Here is a 20,649-nt window from a genome sequence, read left to right on the forward strand (position 1 = left end):
ATTATACAGCAGTATTATTCGTCTGTTCAGTTTGTGGTCATGATTGGCCTTTTTTGTGAGTACCTCTTCAGATTTCCTTGAATAGATGTTTTTCTTGACCACCACAGACACAGAAAACTTTTTTTTATGGTACAGGATTATATTAAATGCTTTGGTGGGGCGAGCACCGCAGTTATAATTAGTCTGTATTCTATGTCTCAAACTATGTAAATGTGAAGTTTAAAAATGAAACCATACCGTATGAAAAACATTTTTTACATGCAGTCACAAGAACTTTTATTTGTGGACTGTCTAATGGACAGGTCGTCTTGTGATGCATTTGAAACTCCCTGACGTCTAGAAAGAGATCTGGCTATTAAAGACCTATTACCTATTGAACCTTAGCTCTATTACTATGTTCTTTTCTATTCTCACCTATTGTCTCTTTGCCTAACGTTTGTGAAACCCATGGCGATGAGGCGATGCTATCGATTGATTTGCCAATTTCATTGATCCACATCATTCTGCAGAATGCAGCTCAGAGTGCAACTCCATTTATGGAAAAGTGTTTTGTGTGGAAGTACTAGCTGGATAGCAATTGACTATTCGTCAAGCCCTGCTATGCCTGTCAAGCTTTCCATTCCTGCAGGTCACATAACAGTGAAGGCGGCGGCACATTTTCTGCTCAGAATGGTTGCACTTTAAAATAATGACTTTTTCGTTTTAGACGATAGAGACAGACAAAACATGTTCTGATTCGTAGCCAGCAATTGTGCTAAACTGCAAGTTGATTCCAGATGCTAGCAAGTACGTTATCACATTGTGGATGAACTGGTTGAAGATACTGTTCTTGGTGACTTTTTCATGTGTCCCAGTTATTTTTTTTTTTTAAATGACTATCTTGTAATAGTGGGTTGTAAAAGGAGATTATGAAAGTTGTTGTAATTATACTCTAATTTTACTGAAAAGAAAACAAATGTAATATGACTTTGATTTAACATTTGGCCATAGCGCTAACTGAGCTAGAGTTAACTTGAATCATAGCATGGATGGGATTGCTGAAGTGTAAAAATTCGGTACAGTAAGGTGAACGTCAGAGCTGCTAACGCTAGCATGAACTCTAATGGTGTGTTCACACAACAAAAGCCAGCGATACAAAGCTACAAACTAACGTCCTACACTTGTTGCTGCATGGCAGACATTACGTGCTGCAGATTTAAGCAACTGTTTTCTGTCACTCCGTTCCAACCATGTGTGTTTGTTTCACCTGTTCAGCTCTCCAACTTTGACTTGCTCATAATGGAGCTGGTCACGCTTGGGCGTTGTGTTACGTTGTGGTGTTGTGAACATAGCATGACAGCTTCCACACATAGGGATCTAGGACACGGTGTATATTCTTGTTGTGAACAGGACTAATTTATGTAATCAGGTAGTTGTCCTCATTGGTTTTGGAAATAGCACAGGTAACATTGTTAGCTGGATATAACTACTGACATAGTCCTACGCCCCTGTGGTCTTGTTTATTTTATAATAGTATCTTTACTGGCATACTGTAGACCCTCTAAGTGTTTCTACAGTTAATATTTTGAATGCCGGTTTTATCCGTACTTTTTTGTTTGAATCATGTTTATGCTGCGTGTATGCTTTATCCAGATGTATGTGCGAATTCATCTCATTCCTTCTGCTGCTTTCTTCTTCTCCCTTCCATTTTCCTTCTTTTTCTGTCTCTCTATCTGCCGGCGCAGATAGCGGAGGGGTCCCCCCCCCCCTCCCCATATGAGCTGGGTTCTGCTCAAGGTTTCGTCATGTTAAAAGGGAGTTTTTCCTTGCCGTCTTGTCCTTGCTCTACGGATTTTGGACTCTGGCTTCTGTAAAACAGATAATTTGAAATGTTGAAAATTGACACTATATAAATAAAATTTAACTGAATATGCTAACAACCGAAGCTGAGAAAATAATCACGGTCTTTGATTAATTGCTTAGACTTTTTTGGATGTTCTTTTGATCACGTCTGCATTGAGAAAAATCCCTATCTTGACATGCCTGCTTGGTTAGGGTTGCCAACCTATTCGCTGGACAGTCGGCTGCTTTGGGGGAGGGCTTAAAAAATTATTCATATGGGAAAATTGGTATTCGACACTGAACGGGATTTAAAAGAGGACCTCCGTTACGGCCAGTCCCCCACTTCCAACTCAAAGGGGCATTTTGTCACACATCACTAATTTTAATGAAATCTTTCAAAACTCTTCCTCTTTGGTCTAAAAATTGGCGTCCCGGCTTTATCCGTCTCTGTGAAGATTCCGGGACTCTAGATTCATGGTGCCTGTCTCATTTGCCTGATCCCTTGTCAAATATTTCCGTTTAAGTCTTCATATGGAACTTGCAGAAGGTCGAACAGCTATGGTTTCATATGTACTTTTCACATTTCTGGTCTTCAAAAATACACTGCCCCTGGCCATGGGTGACCTTCATGCTCGTACCTAAGCCATGTGCGTGAGATCATTATGTATACAAGTAGGTGTGTGTGTGTGTGTGTGTGTGTGCGTGCTTGTGTGTGTGTGTGTGTGTGTTCATGTTCTTCGTTCTCAGCAAGCTGTGTCCCAAGAGCTTACTGTAATACCTTATCATACTCATCCTGTCATCAATCTCTTTACCTAACACAGACAAGACCTATCTGCCACACACACAGACGCACACAGAGACATATGAATACGCACTCCATCTGGAAAGGATAATGGTACTGTGGCCAAAGGGAGAGTGCTACCTTGTAAGTGTATCAGGATTTTGAGAGAGAGAGAGAGAGAGAGAGAGCGAAGGAAGGGGTTAAAATGGCTAAGACATTTGGGGAAGGCAGGAACCATGCTGGCTCTGATCCCGCCCCTTTTCTCAGCTCTGACCTCACTCTGAAACTTGTTCCCCTTCATGTGCACGCTCACACACTCGCACACACACACACACACCCACACACGCTTGCTCAGCCACATGCCTACACACATGCATACGCCTGGTTACCCTCACACAAACACACACACACACTCAAATAGCTTCTGATCTGAGAAGCTATACAGATCCGTGCACATGCTGTGGGGCGCTCAGTGAAGAAAACCCAAAAAGAAAATCTAAAAAAAGCCGCATACACACCGAGGTTAGGGCTGCTGTGACAGGCTGGAGCAGGAGAGCAAGTTTCTCCAGGGACAGGAAAAGGTCTGTTTGCTCTGTGATTAAAGGTGTAGCAGCCACAAGGGATAGGAGGAAGCCGCGATAGAAACAGAAGAAGACCGCGAGAGAGAGAGAGAGAGAGAGAGAGTAGAGTGACAGAAAGGAAGAGGGGGGAAGAGGGCAACAGTGCTGCGCCACATTTAGACCCGGAGCAAAGACAAGATGTGCATGGGGGACCGATTAATGGAGCTCTGCTGAGACTGATGAAAAGCCTTTTCTGCACCCTGCAAGGCAGACAGGCAGGCAGCTCTGAGGAATTCAGGTGCTCAGGACGGAGTACCCTCCAGTTTTATTCACATCATCCGAGAGAAAGCAGATTTTCACCTCAGCACAGAGTGGCAGTAGATTGCATCGACCCAGTCATCCTGGATCTGCTCTGGAGCCACTGGTCCTAGAGCTGGTGTCCACTCCTGCCAGAGGTAATGAGAACTCCTGGGAAGCCGTGGAGAGCCGGACAGCCCGAAAGAGCGAGACAGACAAGGAAGCGGGCCGGACTGTGCAGGGATGAGAGTGGCCACAAGCTGAGGAGAACCACCAAGAGAGGGAGAACAGCGGAGCCGCCGAGAAGAGGAGGGTGAGGACGAGTTAAAGAGAGTAGGCTAAAGAAAGATGAGTGTGCCGACGAACTGTGGGTTCTGTTACTCTGTGGAGCGGAGTATCACTGTGCGGAGTGGGAACATATGGGGATCGCCGTGTGCTGTCAACAGGCCTATTGACATCATACAAAAACGCAGGCGGTAATTAAGAGCAATCTCATTTACTCTCACTCAGTCCCTTTGTCTTTCTTCTCTGCTTCGTGTCTCCTTTTATATCTTTAACACACAAATAGACACAGCGAATGTGTCACTGTAAAACTATACTGTGCACCATATAAAGTTAGAAGCATGCTTCTGTTGGTGAGAAGGCTTTTACTAATACTAATGCTCTTTTTCTTTTGAAAAATAGCTTCAAACTCATTAAAACCTTCAGAGCACGTACAGTATATGTATATCACAGTTTAAAGGAGCTGCTCTATTGTGATTTTACTTGTGATATGAGTCTTTAAGAAATCAAGCATCTTTTATAACCATGATTTTCTGAAATCTTTAGACTGCACAGAGTTTATCAGCTGCTATATTTACAGAAACATTCTTTTGCCCTTATCAGTTGTTTTTCCCTTTATCAGCTTTTCCCAAAATATTTTTAATCATGCAGTATTTCCTCTTGATCACTTGTCTCCTCTTTTGTGTGACTCAGTGCCTTTCCAGAGTGTTTTTTTTTTAATGAAACTGAATACACTTTTACTCTGAAGACGTCTAGCAGTTGTCTAAATAAGGGACAGTAGTGTCTTTTGGGTCGTTTGTAATACATTATTGATATTAAATGTGACATTGAAATGCGGGCGATTCAGTGGCTGCAGTTGACATTTTATGAGCTGGCTGCAGAACACTTTTAAATGTAAGTTAAAGTAACATGTTGAAATAATATGTAGGACATTTATTTTCTTCACTTAAAACAAACCTTTAAAAAATAGGAGATTGTAAAATATCTACTATCTTAACGTTTAACTGACTGGTCTACTTGCTTTCTGTCGATTGTTGGTGCAATAGCGAACAGCCAGTCTGTTACATCTTAGCAGCCGCTTTACGACAGTCAGTCATGACACGTGAAAGCGTATACACACATCCTCCACATCCTGAGAAAATCCTGTTTGCTCACGCCATGATTCACCAGCTTTTTCTCATTAAAGTATATACAGTGTGTCCTATGTGAAGCTTTCATGCTACTGTCTTTTTACTCAAATATTCTCACAGGAAAAGGCCTCTATATGTTCTGAAGCTTCACTCATAATCTCCAGTGCCAGCAGGGAGGCTGTGAGGGAGGACTCTGAGATAATGTTGTGTTTACATTACAGTCCCCTGTCCTGTTTCTCAGGCAGGATCTCTGTTTATCAGATGTAATGCAGAACATTTGCGAGCGGGGATTCCAAAGGCCATTTGTCCTCTCATTTTAATTTCTCTCGAGACTTGTGCCAATAAAAATGCAGTTGACTTTTGCTGGTAAAGTGAAATCTCCTCCGTGGCCAAAATGTTACATGAAGCGTGGTAACGTCAGACAATCCCTCTTCACGCTAATGTTCAGATTGCTTCCACCTGTGGATGCAAAAAGTGGTCCAGAAATTCTCTGCCCGCTTAATCGCATATTTACAAGCTTTGTTGATCAGTTAACGTGCCCGGGCAAGGAGGAGTCACAGGCTGGCAGTGAGCGGGAAGCCTTATTCGGGTTGAGTTATTGATTTTTGAGGCTACCCCGGCAACGCTGATGGAAGAGCTGTCGGAGCCAAACTCTCCACCACCATTTTATTTTTTAGTGGTTTTTGATAGAGCTGGAGAGCGCAAGGAGACTTTGGGATTTGGGGAATCTATTAATGTGACATATTCAACAAGAAAGCACATCAGTTTATTTAAATACTAACCTTTTCCATTTTATTTTCTTAGTTTTTCTCTTTTCTCCTTGTCCCAGGCATCAGAAATCCACATAAAGTAGACATCCAGGGACATCCAGACATGTCAGCCAGAGCTCTTATTGTATATAAAATATACTCATGCATGAGTGCAGTCTCACCCAAGAACGAGATTTGTTGGCACGAGGAGAAAGGACATAAATCTGCAGATTTTGACATGCACCAAACTCTCGCGTACCTTCAGTTATGATTTAAAGTCCCATTATCTCACTTAACCACAGAAGACAACAGCCAGCTAGAGGCAACCTTTTAGTTAGATGTATATGTGCTGAGGCTATGCATGTTTTAACGCATCTGTGAGCGCAACTGCTACATTTGCTTTTAATGCATGCCATATTGTTTTTCTTTTTTCATTTCTGGATTAGTGGTGACAGTTTATTTTACCACAGGGAAGTTATTGGTTTCTCCTTTCAGCTTTGGTCTGTGAAGGTAACACCTGCTTTACCTAAAATAAGCCCGAAAAATTCCGTCCAAATTCCCGGGACTGCAGGGACTTATTGCCCCTGAGGTTTAAGCCTTTGATTTAAATTTTATGAACTTGAAAGTGGCTGTAGGCTCTTAAAGCTGTCTGTAAGGCACATTCAGTGTGACTATATTTGTCAGCTCAGAACAACATGATCTTGGATAGGGATGTACCAATACCAGTACCATGAAGGGTATCAGGTTTGATTTTGTGCTCGTGCAATTGTCCTCGTAAAACTTCTCCAATGCAATTTACCATGTGCCGTTTACAGCAACATCATGTTCAACTCAGGTTTGGTGAAGGTGGAGAAGGAAAATGAGACTTTTTGTTGTGCTCTGTTAAAACGCACAAGCAATTTAGGTTTAAAATACCTTAAGCTCAAAACAAAGTAGAGCTAAAGTAGTGTGCTAATACTAGCACTGAGAGACCTGCCCCCATTATAGGCTTTTTTAATGAATTTGCTTCTGTATTATCTGTGTATCTGTATTCTCTACATCATCTGGCCAAATTTTAAATTCTTCAAAACAGATATTTGCAAAACTAATAACTTGCATTTTAGCAATCAATATGGGATATGCTAACATGCCAAGCCGCGATAATACCTGCTATACATCAGCAGGTTAGCATCGTCATTGTGAATTGTCATTTTGCATGTTACCATGACGATAGCATCTTGTTCATGCCTGCTCTTTCTCTCATTCTCTCAGCACTACACACTACACACACACACAGGTACAGAAAAGTAAATTATAATTCTTGGTTACAAATGAAGCTATTGAGATAATCAAAGGTAATCACAGAAACTGACATGTACCGTGACGTGAGATTGAAAATGAAATGCTCTCCAACAACTTACAGTCTGCTCTGTTTCCACAAGCTATTGATCTAATTTCCCTCAACCCTGTCTGCAGTGGGGGAAGCTCAAAGTGGCACTGACATGGACCATAACGCAGTTATGACAGTGAGAGTGGAAAACTTCTAAAGATTATTTCTAAATTAACCTATGATGGCAAACACAAATGCGGGCTTTGTTGGGTGTTTGGGAGTGAGTGTGATTTATGCGCTGGGTAATTTAATATGAACGTAAAGTCTTACAAAGCCGACAGTTTTGGCCGGTTGCATGTGAGTGAGGTAAAGCTGAGCTGCAGAAGAGCATTTCTTAGAAACCCAATACTTGCCACTGTCAGTTCAACCTGGGAGGAGAGGAGAGGAAAAGAGAAATCTTCATCTGCCTAATTTATCAAAAGTGTGAATGTTGGAGCCTTCCTGATCCTCGACACGCCAACACCTGTCAAATAGCTCTTTCTTTTTTTCTTGTTACAGATTAATTTGCGTGCACAAACTCTTGTTTTTGGGTAAGATACCCAACTCTTGTGCCAGGGTTCAATTACTGTCTAAATTTGTCAGGTCAGTGTGGTCATGATAAATTAGTGCAAGCTTTCAGCCGTGATGCTCATTTGCAGGAAGGATTAAGTTTTAATGTGCCATCACTGAGCATAACTCTCACTGGTCCTGGCAAATTCAAAGAGGCTTCTCAGCCAAAAGGCATTTTGTCGTAATAAATGTGTCTGAAAGTGTTTCCAAAGCATTTCTTAAATCATCTCTGGCTTCTAATGATGGTTTGGCCCACAGGGAGCGACGGACCTGTAGTCATCTGTCTCACAGACAGGGGTAACAGGCCCGGCGGTGTTGCGATGCAGGCCTCACACACAGAGACGCACACACTCACCCCCTCTAACTGGTAGTCATGCATTAACATATGGTGCAAACACTTTTTTAACACAGCCCCTGGTGTTAGGTGGCTGATGCTTTGCTGTGCGACAGACAGTTTGAACTGAATGCTCTCCCAACAGTCCCATGACTTTACTATCCAGTGATGAGCTTTCCAGACATGGCCAAACAAGAATAGTTTTTCAGTAGTGTGACAGAATAGTTGCGTGCCTGTGTGTGTGTTTATATGAGTCCATGTGGGCTATTCAAAGCTATCGTGCCTACAGAAATGGCTTTATGTTCCCTTTACGTCATTACAGATTATGGAAACCACACGTCAGTACAATAAGTTTGCTTTGTTTGTTATAAAGAGTACATTTGAATACAGGCTTAACATTGCATCACTTTCAGCTAAAATGAACCTCCACCTTTCAGTTGACTGTAAATGCATTCACGTCCATTAATAACTTATTTGGTAAAATTTCCATCAGAAAGAATTTAAACAGTTAAACCCCGTCTGTGATATGTGTAAAGCTAAAGTTTTAAAAAAAAGTTTTTGCTGTATCTTTGCCTGCCACCATAAGGAAATGCAGATGTAAAAGTAAACAAGGACACAAAAACCTAAGCAGGCTAACAATGTACAAGGAAAAAGTCCAGAAACTCATGCAAGGTCACAAACACAATCAGGATGAAAATAAGAACCATGTGCTGGGAAGTAAAGGCACATGGCACAGAAAGAACCTAGGGTTTATACAGTAGTGCATATAGTGCAGGGTTGGCTGCAGGTGAGCAAAGACGCAAGAGAGATCAGGTGATTCAGCTGGTTTGAAGATCACGAGGAGCTTGGATTATGGGAGCACAAAAAACAGACTGAATGAACAACTGAATGAAAGAAAGACAGGAAATCATCCACCTTAGAAACAAAACCTACCTAGCCTAGGTAACCAAACTAAATGAAACAAAGCTGTGATAGTCATGGTGAACTGTATGAAAAAAAGCTCTTGGACGAAATGTAGAAAGAGGACACGGAAATGGTATTACACCACTTCAAACTACTAATCCAGGAATATAAAATATGTTGTTTTTAGACACAGTCAGATTGTCAAAGCTGTTCCACAATTCACTAATGACAGTAACTTCATTAGAAATCAAAATGAGGCTTTCTGAATATGTAACCTCAGAAGCTTTCCTCCAAGTGGAAGATTTTAGCATTGTTGGCGATTTTTTATTTATTTATTTATTTTTTTACAGTTGTTTATCAAAGGTTATGTAGTCTTTGATTGGTTTAAACTATGAGATATACTGAATACTTTTATTTTGATACCTTGTGGATGACCACTGATGTTACGTACAGGGTGTGCTTTCTCTCAGTCAGTCATAATGATGAAGGAACTTTGCCAAAACACGCTGAAATGAAATGTAGTTTTTTTGAAATACTCAATTTGAAATTATATCAAAATCACAATTCATATACATATTATAATAACCCAAATCAACTGTTAAAACCCCTTTTTCCCCATTTCTTTGACAATTCCAATGCCAAACAATGTTATATCAAAATGTCTCTAGATTGATCAAAATTGAAGAAACATCTGAATTAAAACTGTAACAAGTTGATTTATGCAACATAAATAATCACTCTTGACAAACGGCATCATTATGCATTCGGTTCTGCCTCTTTTCTTATGAGAAGTTTCTTTGTGGTCTTATCTGACTTCAGGAGCCTTTACTAATAACAAATGAATACCTGATCATATTATAACATGTTTATAGACATGCTGTATATGGCTTGAACTTTTCTGAACCTTTTCTCCCTCCTCTCCACACTTCCTATCTGTATCTCTTTTCTCATCTTCAGACACACCACTGACTTCCTTTCCCAGTTCATCTGCTCTCACTTCACTGTCCTGTACTATAGAACTGTAGTCCTTGGTGTGTGTTTGTGTGAATGTGTGTGCATATCAAGGATGACTCACTTTAAATATCCTCACATCTCACAACTCACTGAAGTGTATTAACATGTCCAGCAGTACTTCTCGGAAACTCACCTTTTTGTCCTTTAAACAGTGTTAAATTTGCAGGTTTGTCAAGTTTCTGTCCAGCACTGTTGCCCTTATTGGAGATATAGTATAGTGTGTATGTCTTACCAGCTGTTCACTTCCAACTTAAACAATGGTCTGCAGTGTAAAAGAGTACAGTATGTACAGCATGTAGGATATCCTTGGCCAACTGTCCACATATTATTTGTTCAGTTTGTCTTCCTGCCAGCGAGGTTAATTTTTAAAGTTCACATAGGGGAAGACAAACAGCAATGTCTGAGCCGAAGGAAAGCACTCAAAGATTGGTCCAATTCATAGAGCAGACACAAAAAAATGTAAGAATTTCTCAACGATCTGTTTGCGCTGAAATCGTTGGGATTTTTTTGGAGCTGATAGGGGTTATGAAACGTAAACCCAAACTCTTACTTTCAGGTAAGAGAGAAAAACAATGCCATGGAGTTTATTATTAAAACGGGGCAAATCAGGCATTCCTCTTGCTTCCTGTCACTGGGAGGTGATTCTGTACCTGCAGTCTGTTCGTACTGTATCGGTTGTGATTGACAGCGAGTCTCTCCTCAGCAGCCACATTCACACTCTTAATCGTACCAGAGGTCATCATCCAGAATTGCAGGCGTCGCGACGGCGTTGTATTGTTTTCCAAAGGAAAGACTTGAGGAAGAGGGCTGGATTGTGGGACAACGATTATAGCCATCAGAGGAACACTTAGAGTCCGAGAATACTGTTTACATATAATTTGATACATGCACCATTGTTTCTGTCTGCCACTCAGTTTTGCTGTTCGGACTTCAAGTTATTTACAGACCTGCTGTTGGTTTTGAAGGCAGTCTAATAGTAATTCATATTGCAATTCCGCACAGTCTTGACTGTTTGTTTTGCCCGTTGAAACAGCGTACTTTTGCTCCGTCTAGGAAAGTTAAAGTTTCTCTCTCCCTACGCCAAACACTTCCTGTCTGCGGTCAACAGGAGAAACAATGCAGCGTTTTTCACATCACCAGCTCCATACAAACTTGCCCCATTATGCAGTTTGACTGATAATTCTTCATTCACTTGTTTCATAAAAAGGTCAGCGGAGTGATTCTGTGTTCCTGCCTTCCTGTTGGGTCAGCTCACATTCTTTTCAAACCTGTTTTCACTGCCTGATTCGGAACAATGGATATGCATCCATACTGCAGCTGCGTCACGTGTGTGTACTCAGCTATCATTTGGAGAGGCTGACATATGGGTTCTGTTTTTGTTGGCTGTGGAGTGATACAATGACTGAAAGGTTATTGCTGGTGCTGCTTTCATAAGTTCTTACTTAAATAATAGCAGCTCTGGTTCAAATCTCTTTGTTACATTGAATGCTTTGAGACGGACCTACAGCATGTACAGTATGCGCGATTAGACGTTTCCTCCATGCTTTTTAACCAGTGGGATTAGTCAGTAACGGACACAAACAGGGAGGGCTTGGCACTAAATCTTTTATTTCCTTTCATACTTCTGCCCATGCAAAAGTTATAAATAATAGTTCAACATTTTGGAAAATACACTGCAAAGGTGCTAGCTTGGGTCTTCCCACCACCTCCTCTAAAGTTCAGCTTAAAACATGTCGTACCATCCAGCACATACACCATTCAGGCTTAGTATTATGACAACCTTCCTAATATTATGTATGTCTCCCTTGTGCCTCCAAAACAGTTGTAACTCATTGGAGAATGGACATGAGCCTTCTGAGGGTGTCCTGTGGTGTCTGGCGTTTTTCTATGTGTGCCTGTGTCAGGCTGCATCCTGCTGGGAATAGCTGCTGCCATCAAGGAGTGTCACTGTTATGGGGTTGGGGGTGTCTGGTCTGGTCTAGGTGGGTGGTACATGTCTAAGAAACATCCTCATGAATGCCAGGTCCAAAAGTTTCCCAGCAGAACACTGAATTGTCACAACATGGTCAATGTTATTCACTTCTCCTGTCAGTGGTTTTAATGTTGTGGCTGATTGATGTAGCATCTGATAAAACAGGTTGTGCTTGTTTCCTGTTTTTATGCTAAGCTTATGTGCAGCTTTTTGACATATTCGAAAGAGCAAACATTGGAGCCTGTTTGAAGCAGCGGCCACAGTCAAAGCTGGTGGACTTGAACAATACTGAAAACGGCTTCTAACTTTGATCCAGAGCACATTATTCGTGGTCTTTACCTACTGCATTGGTCAACTGTAGTCTCGAGCTAATGTTCTTTTTGGAGTCTTTTTCCTGGAAAACCTGCCATGCAAATCGAACTGGTGCATTCTCTTTCTGTTTGTAGCTGCATACACTTTGATACCAACAGTTGCTAGACACTTTGTTTTTGCTCTCGGGCCAATTTTTCTGCTGCACATAGTCCTAGATAGTCCAAGATGATGTCAGTTGCTGAAAATCTGCACCACTTGAAGATGATTTTGCAGAAGTAAAGCCATTTATTTAAAAAAAACTTTGGAGCACTTTTTAAATCCCTCAGACACTCTGAAGGCCTTAGAGAGCCCTTTAGATCTTGGCTTGATAACATCCGACACTTCACCAGCAAAGAGAATAGCAGGCCCTAATGCCAGAGGTTTAAGTAAGACGGGTTCCACCTGTCTCAGCTTAAAGAGGTTCTAGTCATTGGCACCTATCTGGAACCTTTGCTTCTATTTTTATGGATTTGGAGCTGTAGGGAGGGTAATCAAATGTTTACATGTTCAGATATCTTGAAAAAGTTTTTTGCATGACTATATATATATATCTGTCAGGTGGCTCCATGACCAAACACAGAAATATGATGTCACAGGAAAGGAGAGGAAGGGCAAAACAAACAAACAGGGTGGTGTTGCCTCTGTGCGAAGGACCGCAGCATCAGCCCAGCGAAAACAACTCAACACTACTTTTATCTTGTGTGGCGCATTCATACTCCGAGAATGTCTCTGTGGAATTATAATGTGGCCAGATTTACCTCCTCCTTGGTTCACATTGTTCTGTGTGTTGAGCTACAGGGCGTGAACGCTCAGCTGCTGATGTGAACTTTGTGGTCTCACTAAAGCCCGTCCTAATCCTCATTTGGCCCTTCAACTTTCATGTGTCAAACGCAGGTGAACCTCAGATATATGCAGCATAGATTATGTTACTTAAACACAGAAAAGGAAAAGGTTTAGGTTGTATCTTTTTACTGTCACATAATAGAATTTATTTCTGATTATTAAGGGAAATATAATACTCTCCAGCGTCACTCAGATGAGATCTGTGTTACATGTAATAAACGCTCTCTACCTTCCTTTAAATGTCTTTTGCATAATTGGCTGAACCGGTCGTGCAAGTCAGCACCGGTGTAAAGTCTGCCTCTGGCTGTGTCAGAGCAAAGGCTTGGGAATGATGAATGAAGGTTCGGATGACAGCTTGCCCTGGTTTACCCGCCTATCTCGCAGTCGCTCTCTGCCTCTGCCCCGTTGCTCCTGTATTTTAATGCTCCCCAGATGGGATTGACGTTGCCATGACATGCGGTGACGCAGGCGGGGTGTCGAGTATCAGGGCCACTGACAGGTTACCATCAATCACACGTCGTACCAGCCAGCCAGTTAAATAACAAACACCATAACACCTCTCTCTTTACACTTTTTTTTTTTTTGATGTAAAAGTCTCTGCGATTCCCAGGAATGTTGGCTCCAGTTTTGGTCTGTAGACAGGAGTAATTAGATGTGTGTGCATGTGTGCGTGTGCGTTGACGCCTTTGAAGCAGACTTGAATCAAGCTTAGTGCAAGAATGCAGATTTAGGATGGATCTGCTGAACCATATCAAATAGCAAAAGACGTGGTGGGATTCAGCTTGCTTGTTAACTTATATATTTGATTTATCCACATTCTCTGCACATTGATCTGACTGGTTTTGACTCTTTCGTATGTGTGTTGTCAAGTTTGTTTCATTTTACACCACAAGTCAACACAAGTCTGTTGCATAAATTGACTGTAATTGAAAATGGATAAAGGTAGTTTAAGATTTCGTTCAGTGATTAATTTGATTAATCTGCAATAAAATAAAACAATTGTGTCTATAAAATGTCCTATAAAATTGTGCATAATAATGGTAAAGATAAGAAAATTTAGACAAATTTGTTGCAGAAATCTTTTCTAAGGTGTTAACAGTTAATCTCTGTTTTCAATTTGAGGTTGTTCACGCAGTCTCTCCAAAGCCCAGTAGAGGGACCCTGTCCTCAGACTGACTGAATATTTCAGTTCTCCAGTCAGCACCTAGCACCCACATCAACCATCACTCACCAACAAGTTTATCTGGAGTATTACTAAACAACACCATCCCACGCAACAGGATTATTTTTAAAAAATCCTATTCTGTTCTCTTTTTTTTTTTTGCCACAGAAAGGAGGGAGCGGGTGTCAGGGAAGGAGGGAAAAGGGTGGGTGGGTGAGACTGGCTGGCATGAGAAAGACACAAAGACAATAGAGTCATTTTTGACGAGCAGCCATCCCTTCAATGGGAGCTTCCTGTCTGGACGGTGTGCACACTGAGCCTGAACCCTGACCTCTGACCTCTTGAAAACACAGAATGCCTCAGTTGACACATTTAGTACATTTAGGGGATTGTTTAGTTAAGGATCATGCACAATGGAGGTGTTCAGAAAGTAATGGAAGATTCTGGTTTCACACCGCGAATATGTTCTCTTACACATCATTGGGCAATAAAAACTAGAAACAACATCTGCTTTTTTTTCTGAATGAATTAAGTTTAAAGGAACTATTTTCATCACATTGTCTTCAGTCCTTGTGTCAGTCTCTGTATTACATAATCTTTTCAACATTTTGAATCATACCTTTAGCTAATTGCTCATTTGTATCCCCATCAGTTGTTACCATGGCAGCAGCTGCTCCTGGTTTTCAAGCTAGTGTGTAAATCGACAGCTTAATCTGTAGAAGCCAAAGGGAGAACACGGTGATTGCACTATTGGATATCGTGTGAGACAGAGATATTGATAGAAAAAACATAGCGTTGTGTCTGTGGATGCCCGAGAACGAGGTAAACAGTCCGGCGCCATGAGTAAGTCAGGGCTCCACGTTCGCTTGTCTGCACTGAACTCACAACAGCTGAGCGAGAGATAAAGAGAAGAAAACTGGAAGTGAAATAGCAGCAAGGGAAAGACGTGGGCGTTGTTTTGATCTGTGGTCTAATTTTAGCTCGGCATCGACTTCAAATAGAAACGTCTCCATAAATATTCATGAATGGAGGGAAGAATGTGCTGCTCTGCGATGCAGAGGAAGAAATGAGGGGAGGGCTCTGTGTTTCACCTGAAACTCTATTTTTAGCCGCAGCGTTGCCTCTCTCTGTCTATTCCCCATGCACGGGAAGGCTAAATTTAGCTGCATAGTGACAGAAGCGTGATGCAGGAACAAAAATAGATACGAGTTTATGGTCAGAGCACACGGGAACAGCCATTGGTGCGACTCCTTTGGGGATCAAGAGAGACACATTGCAAACAGGAATGATAAAGAATGACGAGAAGCTGCACATGATCTTACAGATCAAAATATACATATACATAATAGGTGTGCTCTGGTTCACTGGAAGCTTTCGTTGCATGTGTAAATTCCAATATCTTTTTTTTCCTTTGCCAAAATCATGCATTCATCCATTCCAATTACACATACAAGTTCATGTTTGTATATTTTTGGGTAAACACTCCAACTTAATCCACATGGCTCCGTCACACTGTGTACACTTCAGACCAGAATAAAAAAGAACAGGCTGTACATTTTGGTGAGTCCCACTCTCTCCTTGCCTATTTTACCTTCTTACTCTCTCCCACCCCGTCGTCTTGACTCCCCCTGACACCGCTCTCTGGCTGTGTGTAGTGCAGTCACTGTCTCTGAATCTGTCACATGAATGGAGTTACATAATAGCCAGTAACACACCAAAGGCTTATGCCCATGCAGCATCCTATGTGCTGAAGGAAGGAAAAGAATTAATGGGATGTTTTCATGCTGTCTCTGACGTATGTCTCCTGCAGATTTTTTCACTGGGACCAAAAGTAATGACCAGATGAGCAGCCTCATCTGGTCTTAGTTTTAGTTGCAAATCAAATGACATAGAAACCGTCCTCAGCTGTAATTTGTTCATTACACCCATGGTCAATTTTTAATGTGAGTCTAATGCACAGCTGCACAGGATGATGTCTGTTGTGTTCTCTGTGTGCTCTGACCTTGAATTTGTGATGTACCCATCACTGTAATGATGTTTTGGTGTCGTGTTTTGTTATTTCCTACATTTTTAGGTCCACAGAGATCTCTGGTAAATCTCTTGTTTTGTTTCCAGACATTTTTATTTTTGGACATCGGTTCCCCTTCTGTATTTATTTGAAGTGTGTGTCTCAGCCTCTGCTCGTCCAAAATCCTCCACGCTCTGCTAATGGTTGTTTGGCCAAAGCGTAGGTTTCTACTCTGGAGTTCCTCAGAGTGTTTAAAAAGGGAGACGTGTTGCCAAACGGAGCTGCAGGCTGACAGAGTCTCTCAGGCTTTGCGTGTCAGCAGAGGGGCTATGGGAAAGTAGAGATGTGGATCAAGACAGAAACGTGCCCAGACTGCGAACGGGGGGCCTTGCGGTGATTTTATTTGGTGTTTTCTCTCTGTAGTCGAATCCTGTTTGATCAGAAGGAACTCCTCCTCACCTGACTGCCGGGCTATTTTTAGCTCCGCACTCACATGACCTCCGCGTCAATACTCTGATGCTAATTTTATACCCGCTGTTCCCTCACTGTCCTTCACATACACGCAGACCTCCTCTGGGTGTTCACGTACACACTAAGACCTCACCTACATCACATGAGCCACACAGACTTCACACCTTTAATAAAGAGCATCGTGTAGTCCATGTTGTAACTGTTATTTTATTTTTATTTTCTATTCAAGCTAATGAGAGTGACTGTTTGCGTCTAGTTTATATACCCACCGTCTCTGATTGGCTTCATTTACTCAAGAGTCTTCAGAGGCAGCAGATAGAGAGATCTTGCTGTCATCCGCTCTTTCGTTCACATCACTCTAATGACACATTTATTGTCAAGTTATTCTAATGATTCGTTCTCTACAGCAGGAACATCATTCACACGCTGCCGTCGCAGTCTGAACTGCTCAACATCTCCTCGTTTTGCTCTCAGTGTCTAATTTTGCTGTTTTTTTTTTTCTCACCCTCCATTGTTAAGCAGTTTGAACGGTGGCGCTGATTTTAGCACTTCCTGGAATATATTACTTTGACACATTATTTATATTTCCCACGTATTTCACGGTGTCACATCTTTTCTTTGCCGTGCTTCTAAATTTGCCATCTCTGGCTCTTATTGTGTTTTTCACGTGTTTAAAATGGTTACACGTCCTGCTATGTTGAATGTTATTCAGTGAAGAAATCATTTGATATTTATAGATGTGGTATATTGTATTTTTCATTCCCTTTGTCGGTTTCTTTGTTGCTGAAAGAACACCTGACCCTTCTCCTCCAAGCTTGAACTTGACCGTTTGTCTTGTTTTGTGTTCTCGTGAAAGTTAATGCGCCGTCTGTTGCTTTGAGAAACACGTTTTGTCTCCAGTTGAAACCCGTAGCCTGTCGATCTGTTTATTAGTATCACTGTCACACTGAGATTTCCTGCAGCACTGACTGATAGTACAGTAATTTGCTTAAGAGGACAAAGTGTAAGCTGACCAATTTACAATGACCAATACAATCATAGTCAGTGGATTTCTAATAACTCTGATACTGATAGCTGTTTTACAGTTGTTCTTGTCTGATGCTATTAAACATCGCAAGCTGATGAACTATATTTGCTTGATGCACCCAGAAATAGATTCAATGGGACAACATGATTCCTGTTGTTCACATGCATGTGCTCTAATGGAACTGGAAAATTAGGATTTAACAATGGGAACTCCTGTAAGAAGAACTAACTATCCAGGATGGACGCAGGGATTTCTTTTATTTCTTTTCCATGCTGTGACTTAAGCCTGCACGCTTTTTAATCCATGTAATATGTCTAGAGCCTTCTAGCCTTATTCAATTCTCTCTGTCTTTGCAGTTTTGACGTGGAGAATGGATTGTCAGTGGGACGCAGCTCCCTGGACCCCCAGGCCAGCCCTGGCTCTGGCCTGGTCCTGCAGGCCAACTTCCCTCACAGTCAGCGGCGGGAATCCTTCCTCTACCGCTCTGACTCTGACTTTGACCTGTCACCCAAAGGTCCTTCCAGAAACTCCTCCACAGCCAGTGACCTGTAAGTTCAACTCATGAGTTCCTCGAGTCGACACAGTTTAATTTGTGTCTCTGTTTTAGATTCTGTGTCGTAGAAAATATGTCTTTTTTTTTTTTTAATTGTCTATCCGTATCTTAAGAGTTTGTTGAACATGTAGTGATCTCTTTGTGTGAAATTAATCTTTTAAAATTGCTTTATGCTGGGATACCACTACAGGATCATATAGATGTTTGCTCTATGTTAAATATTTATATATCTGTTTTTTCTCTTTGTCTCTGCCTCTTGCTCTGGGAGGTTTCAGTGTTGGAGGATTATTATGTGAGCTGGTTTAAGGGTTGGCTCTCTTACAAGCTGCAGCAAACAGATGCGGTCTCAACTTTATTTGCCAATTTGAAACCAGTCTTTTCTGCATTCGCTTTGGATTCCAGATTCTGAAGTTTAGGTGCCGTGCTTTGTCTTTTATAACTTCTAATGCTTCAAAGCTGTTCAGAGCAGAAAATAAAGACGATAAGACGGGTCCACCTTGAGAAAGTCTTCCTTGCTCGGAGCCAGTATTAGGACATGATATGTGTTGCGTGTGAGATCTTCAGTCCTCAAAAGCCCGGCCAGCTGTTTTTCCATCACAAGATGCTTGCAAGTCAAATCTGCTCCTCAGGGACTGCAAACATTTGTTTCATTTTTGTGTTTCACTCATGCCTCCAAGCCAGACAACCCCCCCGTCCCCACTTCATACTGTCTAAACATCTTTAGGTTTGTGAAGTAAGCATAAGCAGGTCTCCTCATCAACTCTTGCCTATTTGTTTTTAAAGGGAAGAAAGCTTGAAGCACTGGGAGGTCAACTGGTTGTCGTCTCGGTGAGAAGAACATGATAAAGCTAAAGTTAGAGAAGAACACTGACTCTGCCTTCCCTCTAGACGGCTTCACGGTCATTTCCCACCTCTCTCCTGACAAACATGACTAAATATCAAACACCTCACCTGTGACCCCGTTAGACCCCCTAAAACACCCAGTTCTCTTTTGTTTGTTTTTGCATGTGACGCTTAATCAGGGAGACAACCAAGTACAATAACACACCATGTGTTTTTATTTACTTGTGACTGTTCACCAGTTCATATTGTATCACCCACCCTTCCACCTCTCCCAGTCTGTTTTCCTCACCAACCTTACTGTGCATGTCATATTTATTTCTTGACACACGAATGAGGATATCTGATTAAGTGAATGATTACTGATTATATCCTCTGGCTGTACCTATTTTTTATTTTTTTTTATATATAGCTATAACTCAGACTACGGTGCAGTTTGGTTTCTGTTTATCAGCTTAACAAAGGCATTTTATTTAACACAGATGAAGTGTCAATGTTAAGGAATTTATAGATCTCACTATTTCCTGTTTTTTACGCTTTGGCCCTGTTGTGTGCTCTCTTCTGGTTGCAGACATACCGAAGACATGATAGTCACACCATTTGCACAGGTAAGTCTTCTGAAACCTTTCTATTCAACCAAGTTATTTTGTTTTTCCATCCAATAAATGAAATGCTCTTTCCGTAATTAAAAAAAAAAAAACCCCTAATAGATAGACTCCAGATGGGAGCAGAATGAGCTTCACTGCTCTACCGGAACAACCCCTCTGCATAATGTTGGCCCTGCGACAGGACCAGGCATCCCACTGGCGCTGGCCGGCTCTTGCGTGGGATGTGCGTCACGCTCATGCTCACTTTACACAGAGAAAGAAGCATGAATCCAATACTGCTGGATCATGCTGTTTTAAATTTGCACGCTGGCCGATAAGGCTCCCTCAAGGGTCAGGTCTTGTCATCTGATACTCTGTGGGCTTTCTCTGCGCGTTGAGTCAGTGTTTGGCAACAGAATGAGTGACAGACGTGACAAACGGAGAGTGACAATGATGCTGTCGGAGCAGGGGAATGCCTCTGTGTAGCACGTCAGATAGGAGGATGAGAGGTGCAGTGTCAAATGCGCTTTAATGATTCATATTGAGTAGCACTTAATCTAGTTCAAGGTGGATTAAGTGAAGGCATGCCCAAGTATTTAAGGCTATGACTGAGGTGGCATCTGTGCTTTCCTGACATCACTAATGTTATTTATGTCACATTTGATGAACTTGTGTTGTTCCTGTCTTGTAGGTCCTCGCCAGCCTAAGGACAGTCCGAAGCAACTTTGCCGTCTTAACTGGACAGCAAGATCGCACAGCCAGCAAGTAGGCTGCTGAATGAATCTTACAGTGATGTCCCCATCACACCTGACATGTAGCATCGTACTGTATTTACATTATAGCATGTCTTTAACTTGCTAACTGTAGAGGGTTTGTCTCTGCAGGACGCGATCCTCGGGCAGCAACCCTCCATCCATGTGCAAGACCAGCCTCGCAGGTCCGTACTAGTATTAGAATTAAAATGTGCTAACCAATATCCAATAATCAACATTAGTCAGAAACACAGAGAGACAGCAGATCTAGCTTTGTAGGAAAATGGACCTAAA

General features: G+C 41.7%; 1 protein-coding gene across 2 annotated transcripts in view; it reads left to right on the top strand.

Annotated features, from left to right (window-relative positions):
- pde4ca (phosphodiesterase 4C, cAMP-specific a) overlaps window positions 1-20,649 on the top strand; it is a 49,521-nt gene that overhangs the window by 19,918 nt on the left and 8,954 nt on the right. The window contains exons 1-5 of one of the 2 annotated variants that reach the window (XM_084547134.1): window positions 3,835-3,935; window positions 17,980-18,171; window positions 19,588-19,624; window positions 20,295-20,368; window positions 20,488-20,540. In XM_084547134.1, the coding sequence (XP_084403260.1) occupies window positions 19,601-19,624; window positions 20,295-20,368; window positions 20,488-20,540 (151 nt within the window). In that variant the 5' untranslated portion in view covers window positions 3,835-3,935; window positions 17,980-18,171; window positions 19,588-19,600. Of the gene's footprint in view, window positions 1-3,834; window positions 3,936-17,979; window positions 18,172-19,587; window positions 19,625-20,294; window positions 20,369-20,487; window positions 20,541-20,649 lie in introns of those variants that run through there. The other variant, XM_084547133.1, reaches the window with a different exon arrangement.

The sequence above is a fragment of the Chelon labrosus genome (genome assembly GCF_963514085.1).
Source record: "Chelon labrosus genome assembly, chromosome: 6".
Lineage (NCBI taxonomy): Eukaryota > Metazoa > Chordata > Actinopteri > Mugiliformes > Mugilidae > Chelon > Chelon labrosus.